Raw genomic sequence first — 11,476 nt, 5'->3', positions numbered from 1 at the left:
AAAATGGCTAGATATCAGCTCTTAAATTAAACTCTTACGAGCTATTTTTGTTGTTATCATTATATTTGTCCAAACAAATGTACCTTTAGTTGAACCAGGCATTAAAATGAACAAGAAATTGAAGAAAACAAGGGTGGTCTAATAATTTTTTCCATGACTGTATATCATATAAAACTATATTATTACATAAATACACCGCGAACCTAAAATAAGAATATGGGAGCAGGGGGCTGGCCTCCCAGGTTGATGGAACGTGCACCTCCAGGACTCTGCGTAGGTGGGGACCCGGCTAGGACCCTCATTCCTAACCCTAAACTGGAGTTACTGTGCAGATGCTCACAAGAAATGTGAACCTGCACAGGAAAAGCCATGCGCCCTCAGCCTGAAGAAGACCAAAATGAAGGGTCGAAACATAACCTTTTAAAAAAAAGAAAAAGAGACTGTGCCATTGTTTGTTTTCTTTGACACTCCATTGTATCTTTTTGATTCATGTAGTCTCCACTTAACATTATATACGCAACCAGGCACAACTACAGTCTGATGGGATGGAGCGTGCATCCCCCATTCCCTATGGTCGACGGTATCGTTTCCCAGGACATAACCCTTTCCTAGACGGTATCGCTGGTGAGGAGAACTTTAAAGCTGTTACATTGATTTTGTTACAATGGATGAGTGCAGTTTTTTGTGTTGCTATTGTATCCTGCTATTTGACAGATTATAATGAATGAAGTGAATGTGTATTGAATTACTTTATAGTGATCTATACGTAATTTACGTATACCAGCAACAACACCCACCCCTACGGGAGACTTCAACAACCAATAGGGTGGTCAATGCCGGCGGGCAGTCAGCCATACCAGGAAAGCGGAGGAGGGTGGATGGTGAGCAAACCCCCCGTTTCCTACCGGAGACGGGATCAATTCCCAGCCGCTAACCCTGACCCAAGGCAAACCTTTTCAATACAGAGCCTTAATAGATTATTCAAAAGGATATTCACCCAAATGTAACGACTTCTTCATTTTCATGTAGTTTGTTAAACAGGACGTGCAAAGAAAGTACTGGAGGTTGAGCTGATAATTTGTAATTTTTGGTGAATAAGGGGAAACTTCCCTCAAAATTAGTTTGATGGTGGTATACAGGTAATATTATATCAATAAAATTTATCACAGCAGTCGCTGACATAACCCTCTTCGGGAAGGAACTGTCAAACCAATCTGTGCAGATTCATAATCTCTGTATAGCTTATAGCCTTAGCAAGGAGAGAACCCGTTGGAGAAGGCACAACACGTCTGACAAAAACAGGCAAAGCTAAGGATTGAAAAACATCTGGAAACATGGAAAACCCTTACCTGACAACACAGAGAGAGCTCATAACGTATTTGACCAGCAAAGGATGCACATGCTCTTTCACCAGCCAGTCTTTGCTAGCGAGCGATAGTTTTACTGTGTGATACCAGGTCCCTAAGGAGACCGAGGCAAGACCAAAGAGTCCAATGAATTAATAATTTAAAAACAACGCTTTTTGCCTTTATTTTGAAAACCTGGCACACTTTCAGTCCGAAAGTGACATCGGACTTGGTATCGTTGGAAAGCTACGAGCCTCACCTGTCTGAAGAAATTTATTTCAGGTCTCTAGCACATTCCCTTCCCGAGATACAGGGCTTTTTGCCTTTATTTTGAATATCCGGCACACTTCTAGTCCGAAAGTGACGTCGGACTTGGTATCGTTGGAAAGCTACGAGCCTCACCTGTCTGAAGAAATGAAGATTTCAAGTCTCTAGCACATTCCTATCAAAAGTTTTGAACTTAAAACACATTCAAAGTCAAGTCAGCTGCTGCTAATGGACTCGTAACTGCTCCTGGACACACACTCAGGTACAGGCAACTCTATTTAACCTCACCCTGACTCTTTTTACTTACCTTAACCAGCTCCCTTCTTTCTGCTTGTCTCATCTCTATTTAACCTCTCCCTGTACACTTTTACTCACCTTAACCAGCTCCTTTATGCTCTCACAACTCAGCCATAAATATGGGACGAAACATTTCACTCTTCAACATGTGTCCCAATCAACTCCAAATGGCCTGAAACGTGCTCCTAAACATGTTCTGGAGAACATTTTTTACAAAACACTTGGTCAAATTTTCACTCGCTCCCATTAACTTGAATGGGAGATTTAAAATCACCATAGCTCCGCCCAGGAAGGTAGTAGAGACACATGGGTGGTACCATTGGAAAGCCCATTAGGCTAACCCTAACCCTAACCCATTTGGGGGGGTAGCCAGAGTCTCAAGTCTGTCACTTGCTTACATATGCTAAATTTTCAAAAAACAAAAAAAATTTGACTGACCCAAATCGACTCCAAATGGCCTGAAATGTGCTCCTGACCACTTTCTGGAACATCGATTTTGTTAGGGTGACACTAAAAATTTCACTCAATTCCGCCCACTACCAGTGGGCAGATCGGCTCGTGGGTAGTACCGTTGGAACGGGCGTGGCCACAAACCCCCTGACGGAGCTTGGTCCCGAATCGATAGGCCACGCCCCTTTCGAGTTATTCCCAAAAAGTCTCACTTTGAGTGGTTTTCTTCCCTATACCTATCTTAATATATATCTAACCTAATATATAATAAATAAAAACTATTATTATTTAAATACCACCGCTATCTAAAATTATAGAAGACAAAGGCTAAAGGGGACCGGGTGATGGGTCAGTCCATGGGGTGGAGAGTGCAGTTCCCGGAACCATCTTGGTGGATGCTAGTTCTTTTCCCCTCACCTACCCAAATTTGAGAAGGTGGGACCAGGGTGGCAAGCGCAACCGGGAGATGGCGGGTGCATTTCCTGTTCCCTTCGGGGGACAGGCTGAGTTCCCCACCCTTAATTACCTGTAAAACCAATTTTAATACTTACCTTATAAACCACTTAAAAACAACCATTTGATACTTACCTTAAAAAAATATTTAAAACATCTATTTAATACTTACCTTATAATAATTAAAAACACCAATTTAAATACTTACCTTTAACCAATTCTAAAAAGCCAATTCGGATTTACCTGTAAGTATAACAAAACAAGTTACCACTGAAATTCGTAGGGGGCGGTCTAACCAGATGATATAAAAGGAGAAGCTCGAGAGAGAGCTCATTCTTACCTTGGCAGTCAGAGGGGAAGCATCATTCCACAGCCACTTGAGACACAGCCAGTCAGTTTTTTTTCATGTGCTAGGCATGAAGAAGAACCAGAGTGTTTAAAACCCTGCCCCTAGGCACACATATATTTTCATTTAATAATACTTACCCACAAGGGACGGGAAGTCTGGATGATGGGGGGTGGACGGTGGTCCGCCGTGGTGGGAGACACCAGCGGCCTCGCCAACCCTACCCAAACTTGAGAAGGTGAGACCGGGGTGGCAAGCGCGACCGGGAGATGGAGCGTGCATTTCCTGTTCCCTTCGGGGGACAGGCTGAGTTCCCCACCCCCAACACTAAAATTGGAAACCTAATGGACGGACAAAACAGAGAGTATAAAAGGTGGAGCTACAGTGGGAGCTCATTTCATACCTGGACTACAAGCAGAACACATGCTCTCCAGCGAACTGAAAAGACAGAAAATAATATTTTTTTGGGTGTCCATTGACCTGATGAAGACTTGAATAAAGAGAGAGACACACACACATAGACAACAACACCCACCTTCATGGGTGATGATTATGATGAGGGCTGCATGCAGGTTCAGCGGGGTGGCCGACACCGGCAGGCGCGCCAGCCATTTCAGGATGGGGTGGAGGGCAAGTGCACCCCCGTTTCCTATGGGAGACGGGATCCTTTCCCAAGACCTAACCCTGGGCTACAGTACTGTTCAAAGTAATCAATAAATGCTTCACTCCTATGATGACTTTAAATCTCTGCCGGTCTACCAACCTAATACTCCTGATGTGTTCTACAAATCGTTGGCTTTATTTTAATCAATTTAATTACTGAACACCTTTAAATTGCTGTAATGGACACCTCATCAGCATTATCTCTTATGTACACATTTATATTCCCGAGGGTTCAGAGGATGAACTCTTTACATTAAAATGACTCCATGATGTTTCCTCTTGGGAAAATAAATAATAATATAATAATAAATTTTTCCTGCTGGAAAAAATGAACATCACTCAGTGTGTCTGTAATAAACTGTAGAGCAGCCTGTAGAGGTCGACAGACACACACAGACTGAAGTCACATTATTAAGGAACATTTTTATTTTATCAGATTCAAAATGTTACTTTATTATCTCCACTGATTGTTTACAGCCACATTCTGTTTTTATATTTTACACTCGTGTATGAATTATATGAAAAGTAATAAACATGTTTCGTCACATTTGAGGAAAACCTTTTATCATTTATGTCATCATCAAGTACTTTACTTCATACTTCTACTCCACTACATTTATCTGGCAGCTTTAGTTACAAGTCACTTTTCAGATAAACATATGAAGGGTTGATAAAACCTGATGTTTTGTTTTGAATTAAACTACAAACAGTCTGAAACCATCAGTTCATTAATCAATTAGTTGATTGACAGAAAATTACTTGGAGATTTTTTGTGTGGTTGCAGCTTCACAGATGTTTTTTTCTCCTTTAAATGATTGGAATCATTTCTTTTTATTCAGGTTTGGTCTGTTGGTCGGCAAACACATTGTGCAGGTGTCACTTTGTGGTCTGGCTGATTGTCAACACATTTCTCTGAGTATTTGTACAGTGTGGTATTAGTACTTTTACTGTACTACAGTATCTGATTACTTCCTCCATCACTACACCAACATGCAGCACAGATGCTTCCGGCTGTGTGATGTTTGTTTCCTGTGAAAACAGTGAAGACTACAGCTAAGAGCTGAGGTTGAACTTTGACATTGTGTGTTACTGACCGTTCAGTTCACAGCCAATAACAGAAGGGCCGTACTAAATGTACAGATCACACTGGGCAGGTTTTATTTTTGGCTACCTCCACTCATACGTGTTGCTATTAGATTAACAAACACAATGACTTCTCTGCCTCATGATGATCATTATGCTCATTAGTTTATTCAGGTGTCCATTTTTACCAGTTTATATTTAGCTTTATTTATACATAGTCTGTTATTTGTGTATTCAGTGTTGCTTACATTGTTAATGTTTAACACAAATAATTGCATACATATATATAACACTGAAATAAAGTGTTAGCCAAGAGATTGTTTATATTTTTCTAATATTTTAGACTATATGTGAATTGGGACTTAATGTTTTCCTCTCTGTCAGCACCCCCTGGTGGCGAGGACATCGCCTGACTCTCCCTCCTGATCAGTGAGTTAAAGTTTCCGTGTTGCTGTGAAGTGCAACTCATCTGTTCTGTGATCAGCTGCTTGTGTTCAGGTTCAGGGTGATGACGAGTCTTTCTATCTCAGCTCCTGGTACCGTTGACGTCCCCCCTCTCCATGGTGTCTCTGATCCAGTTCAGGAAGTTCCCCAGTCGGGTGTAAACTCCATACTTCCCCTTGGTGGCACATTTCTCCCCCCAGCTGACAACTCCTGTCAGAAACCAGGTCCCTCTGTAATTCACCACCATTGGTCCTCCACTGTCCCCCCTGCAGGCGTCCTTACTGACGTCCAGGTAACCTGCACAAAACATGTTGTCTGTGATCACCTGCGGAACAGAAACACCACGTGTTATACGCAGAGGTGTCAAAAGTATTCACATTCATTACTCAGGTAGAAGTATAGATAGTAGGGTTCAATAATACTTCTGTAGAAGTTGAAGTATCAACTCAAGCTTTTTATTCAAGTAAAAGTGTAAAAGTACTGGTTTCAAAACTACTTAAAGTATAAAAGTAAAAGTAATGTAAGGGAAAAAAATGCCATTAAGGACAAAAGCTTAGGACGCGCCACAGGGGCGTATAGTGCACTACCCCACCTCCCCAAAAAAACATTTTTCTAAAGGCCATAATGACTATAATGTTATATTAAAATAATAAAAAAATTGGGATGCACTAGGCTACCTGTTTCAGCCTCATATATGCCCATTGATGTGCATATATGCCCACTGATGTGCCCATCCTTGATGTGCGCATGCGCCACAGTGTACGTAGCCTGTTCCAGTCGCTCCTGCTAACTTTGTTTTCAACTTTTTTCCTTTTTTCTTTATCTTACTTGTTCTGTTTTTACTTTAGTTATTTATTAAGCTAGGTCCTCTCTAAACATGTTTGTGTGGAGAGTTTTTGTTGTTTCGTTTGTGGTGGAATCGCTCCTTTTACTCTGCCACTCGACCGTCGCTCAGCAACACCGCACTGTTTACTCCAGGGATCAGCTGAAGCCGGCCAGCTTGGCTACGGTGATGGAGGACATCCCTGCTGAACTTTGGAGGAATACACACCGGGGTTGCAGAGGGAAAGGATCGCTACGGCGGAGGAAAGGAGCAAAACATCGGAGACTTATGGAGAGGAAGACATACAAGCCATGTCTCCCATCTCTCATCATGGGCAACATGAGATCACTGATGAATAAGATGGACGAGCTTACAGCGCTAACCCGGAGTCATCAGGAATACCGGGAGTGTAGTTTGATGATTTTCTCGGAGTCATGGCCACACATGGATGTTCCTGACCACAATGTTTCCATCGAGGGTTTCCACACTGTCCGGGCTGACAGGGACTCCACTAAGAGCGGTAAGCGCAAAGGAGGGGGGCTTGCTGTTTATGTGAACAACAGGTGGTGCAATCCTGGTCACATTACTATCAAAGACCGCATCTGCAGCCAAATATCTGGGGGTGTTCATCGACAGTAAACTGGACTGGACTAAGAACACTGAAGTCCTTTACAAGAAGGGACAGAGCCGCCTGTATTTTCTGAGGAGGCTCCGCTCCTTTAACATCTGCCGGACTATGCTGAGGATGTTTTATGAGTCTGTGGTTGCCAGTGCTATTCTGTTTGCTGTTGTGTGCTGGGGCAGCAGGCTGAGAGTAGCAGATGCCAACAGACTCAACAAGCTGATCAGGAAGGCCGGTGATGTTGTGGGGGTAGAGCTGGACACTTTGACAACAGTGTCAGACAGGAGGATGCTGTTGAAGTTGCGGGCGATACTGCAGTACGGCTCTCACCCTCTCCACAACGCTCTGGTCAAACAGAGGAGCACCTTCAGCGCTGCCGGCTTATCCGTTCACACTGATACTGTGACTCTGATACTACCTCCGGAGGCGCATCAGAGGCGCAGCGAAATTTCACGAGTAACGAGGCTATTTTTAAAATGTAAGGAGCAGAAAGTACAGATAATTGCATGAAAATGTAAGGAGTAGAAGTAAAAAGTCCCCTGAAAAATTATTACTCCAGTAAAGTATAGATACCCAAAATTTCTAATTAAGTAAGGTAATGAAGTATTTGTACTTCGTTACTTGACACCTCTGGTTATACGTGACGGCTTCTTTAAAAGCAGATTCTGAGATTTTTACACTTAATATCTTCTAACTGGTCTGTTTCACAATAAAATACCAACAATGAAAAATATTTATGATTCCATAGCAGAATGTAAAGACATCACATTCACAGAAAATCTAACTGAACTGTTCCATGAATCAATACGACAAGCTCATTGATGATTCACCGACTTCCTTCCTCTCTCTGTCTCTCTCCTGAAGTTACAGCGACAGACGACCAGATGAAACTCACCCTTTCCTTGAGGAAACTGGTGGATTTCTTTGGTTTTGTCGTTGCCGTTGAAACATTTGGGATAATGTAAGAACACAACTCAACCACATGACGAACAAAAGTCGAGTCATTTTAATACAGAATTAATACATATTATGTCTTTCCCTTTATGCACACTAACAGACTACCTACATAAGGTTTTACTATAAGTTTGCATGAATATAATTTAATCAGTTATATAATTTATTCACAGTGACACAACATGACAGAAAAACTTGACATTAAATTTGACACTTTACATTGAACTGATGACAGAATTAGATGAAAATTTACATGTAATGAAAATAACTGAAGTGAAATTATTTTATTAACAGTAAAATAAATGTTATAAGTCAGACACCTGATGAAGATAATGCCGTGACTGACTGTAGCAGAGCTGTTTGTGGTGAATCACCTGATGAAACAGTGGGTGTGTGTTCACCTGTTCAGTGGAGGCGGTGCAGTCACTGTAGCTGACCACCGGCAGTGTCACCTTCCTGAGGAAACGAGACGACCTGCCCAGGAAGCGAGTGAGACCCCAGCCTGTCACCACACCTCTGTTACCTTCCTGAAAACACACACACGCACACTCAGCTGTGATCTCAAGTTCTTCCATACAACACTCTGTGTTGTACGTAACATTACCTGCAGCAGGTATTTGGAAAGGTGGTGGTCGGGGAGGCAGGCGGGGGCTGCGGTCGGGCCCCTGGCGATGGGCCGGTCGAGGTATATCAGAGCGATGTCACTGTCGTAAGTGAACGCGTGAAAGTGAGGGTGAACAAAGACCTTCTGAACCTTTATGAGCTGCTCACCTGGATCAGGACGCCGCTTATCAAAATCTCCTACACACACACACACACACACACACACACACACACACACAAACACTACTCAAACATGATTCAGTGTGTTTCATCATAATAACGCACAACACTCTTCTTCTCTGACTTCTTCTGCAATGATATAATAGATTCTGGTTAAAGGAACAGTTCACCCAAACAGGAGTGTTGTACCTATGGTAACGTGGTCTGCTGTCGACTCCATGCAGTGAGCAGCAGAGACGACCCAGCGGTCAGAGACCAGAGTCCCTCCACAGAAACCGAAACCATCAGGCCTGTGGACCAGGACCTCAACACACACACACACACACACACAAATATAAATATTAAAGCTACTTTAAATACCTTATGTTAATTTTATGTATCTTAATTAAAATGTCTCCTCACCTGCCAGGGACTCCCTCCTTGTTTCACCAGGTCTCCCCCGACAATACGAGTTTTCACCCCCTCCTCTCCTCCCCCCTCCTCCCCCCTCAGCTCTGTCTCATTGGTTTCCCTGTGTTCAGTCGTTGCGTTAACCGTCATCAGTTCGTCCTCAGTCTCTGTAAAGTTGACACTTGTCTCCCAGCTGTCAGTGCTGATGTTTAGCAGCTCAGAGTGATTCCACAGAGAACGACCGTAGGACAACAGCTCCATCTGCTGGCGACCGCAGGGGAACAACACTGCACGCCAACAAATATACAGAAAGAGATGTGTGAGAAGTGTGTGCACTGTTCACATCTGTTCACTACTTAAAGGACCAAACTCATGTAATTCTGTAGTCTTCTTTTAGTCAACAAATCCTCCACATTCACACTCAAACCAACAAGTCTGACTCCCTGTCTGAAACTCAGCGATTCCTTCTCGACACATAAATCTTTGAAATCACAAATGTTTACTTAGATGTTTCAAACAGCTGCGTGCTTTAGTTTTATCAGACAAACAGGAGGAAACAGTGACTCTGATTGGGACTATTTTCAGCAGCGGATGAAGCTGCTGCTCTGGTTGTTGTGGCAGCAGGATGGAATGTGTGTGTCAATAACACATATGCAGTAGTATCAGTAGTATCAGTCGTATAATGTGTAGTAGTATCAGTATATGTGTAGTATTATATGTAGTAGTATCAGTATAGCAGTAGTACTGTGTGCAGTAGTTACAGTGGTAACTCATGTTCTGTGAGTGTTACCAGTCTGGGAGCAGCCCTGTCCATCCGGCTCCAGTTTGAATCCATCAGCGCAGCCACACTGAACTCCAGCTCCACCCGGCAGGTCTCTGCAGTACTGCATACAGCCACCGTTTCTATAGCGACACTCCAAAACCACTGCACACAGTACACAAAATATTACTACAACAGAGCCTGACAGCAGTAACCGTGGTTACCGGCGTATCGGGTGCCGTTACCTGAGTCACAGGTGTCGCCGTGGTACTGAGGAGGACAGAGACACAGGAAGTGTCCTCGGTCCATCATGCACATCCCTCCATTCAGACAGGGGTTGGTCCGACAAGGGTTCAGATCTACCACACACAAGAGAGACACCTGAATGCATCATGACCAGGTAGAACGATGTTATCCAGCCGATTAAACTTCAGTTACAAGAAATTAACCCAAATTCTTAAATTAGGTGAAATCATTAGAAAATATTTAGATGAATCCAAATTCAATGTGATCATGACCCTGTGATAAGATGGAAAGCTCCAGAGCAGCTGCTGGACGTGTTGTTGACATTATTTTGTTTATATCAGGTTGAAATAAAAAATAAGCACGTTGAGATGAATCTTAACATTCAGACGCCATCAGTCTGAACATTTGTTTCATAATGTTGACGATGAAAATACTCACTCGTGTATTTGAACCAGAACTCCAACTGTGGGGCAAGAAACTCAAAGTTAGACCGACGACCTTTGACCTCCACATGTTTCACCTGAGTGACCATCACAGTGTCCTGCCCTCGGTCCTGACCCTCAGGTTGGAACATGGTGTCCTCCTCTGGGACCCTGACTCTCAGTTTGGACCACCTTCTCACCGTCTTTTCTTTGGTCTGGAAGATCTCGGCGGCTTCCTCCTGTGAGCAGCTCTCCTCGTAACACTCCCTCTCCAGGTCTCCAGGTAACATCTCCTCCAGGAACAGGGAGTTGGCTCGGCGCCTCCTGGAGGAGGAGCGGAGGATCTGACCTGCTGATGGCTGATCCAGGAACACTGAGCGGTGGACGAAATAGGACAAACTCTTCAGACAAGCAGGAGAGCTGCGAGCAAATATCATGATAACACAGAGACGGCAGGTGAGATCACCTGTCTACCTGTCTACCAGTCCCACCTGTACACTGGAGGAGTGCAGAGAAGCTGAGCAGAGTGCAGAGTGTCAGAGCTGTGGATGACAGCATGTCTGTCTGTCTGTCTGTCTCGCCGTCTGTCTGTGGACATAAACAGAAATCAAGTTGTTCTGTTAGAAGTTTTGTGTTGATGTTTCTCTCTGAACATGTCGATGTTTTAATATTGTGTATTAATAGAATCCTGCTGCATTCTGGGAACTCTGTTACATCTCCAAATGTATTTCAACTTATGACGTCTTTCAATTGTCTTCATACCAAAATTCTGGTTGACAAGTTGTGATGTGAATTCAGGTTTGATTTACTTTTTATCTTCTAGTTTCCACACAGCTGTTAACACAGCTACAGATCTCTTCGAACAAACATCACTACAATCCTTCAGTCGTGTTGATCGCTGTTCATCCAGCCTCAGGTTGAGAACCTCTGTGAATGTAAGCTTAAGAATCAGAACCTGTTCTGCTGTCAGTGAACGGTCCTACCTGTTGTCTTCTGTTGTCTGCTGTTGTCTGCTGTTGTCTCCCTTGAGGACAGTCGCTTCTGTCTGTCAGGGTGTAAAATGGAGGACGGAGCTGATCGATTGATCTTTAGCCACAATTCAAATATTGACACACAGACGTCACATC

At 43.3% G+C, this 11,476-nt stretch overlaps 1 protein-coding gene across 1 annotated transcript; it reads right to left on the bottom strand.

Annotated features, from left to right (window-relative positions):
• Nucleotides 1-4,225: 4,225 nt before the first annotated feature.
• Nucleotides 4,226-11,356, bottom strand: LOC141017827 (coagulation factor IX). Its single transcript, XM_073492593.1, has 11 exons — nt 11,333-11,356; nt 10,841-10,937; nt 10,550-10,722; nt 10,366-10,390; nt 9,927-10,040; nt 9,712-9,846; nt 8,934-9,208; nt 8,721-8,835; nt 8,353-8,549; nt 8,150-8,275; nt 4,226-5,674 (listed from the first exon to the last, which is right to left on the bottom strand). Exons 2-11 carry the CDS (start codon nt 10,905-10,907, stop codon nt 5,432-5,434), a joined length of 1,470 nt encoding a protein of 489 aa, XP_073348694.1. The 5' UTR covers nt 10,908-10,937; nt 11,333-11,356; the 3' UTR covers nt 4,226-5,431.
• Nucleotides 11,357-11,476: the final 120 nt, after the last annotated feature.

The sequence above is a fragment of the Pagrus major genome, chromosome 2, assembly GCF_040436345.1.
Source record: "Pagrus major chromosome 2, Pma_NU_1.0".
Taxonomy (NCBI): Eukaryota; Metazoa; Chordata; class Actinopteri; order Spariformes; family Sparidae; genus Pagrus; species Pagrus major.
Note: the sequence above shows the minus strand (reverse complement) of the source record. Positions and strands in the feature narration are given on the sequence as shown.

Excerpts from the sequence above, each read along its gene's own strand:
- LOC141017827 (XM_073492593.1), bottom strand. The coding sequence starts at position 10,907 with ATGCTGTCATCCACAGCTCTGACACTCTGCACTCTGCTCAGCTTCTCT. Across the intron at positions 9,209-9,711 it reads ACAGGGCTGCTCCCAGACTG|TGTTGTTCCCCTGCGGTCGC; the intron begins GTAACACTCACA and ends GTTGGCGTGCAG. Across the intron at positions 8,550-8,720 it reads AGCAGACCACGTTACCATAG|GAGATTTTGATAAGCGGCGT; the intron begins GTACAACACTCC and ends GTGTGTGTGTAG.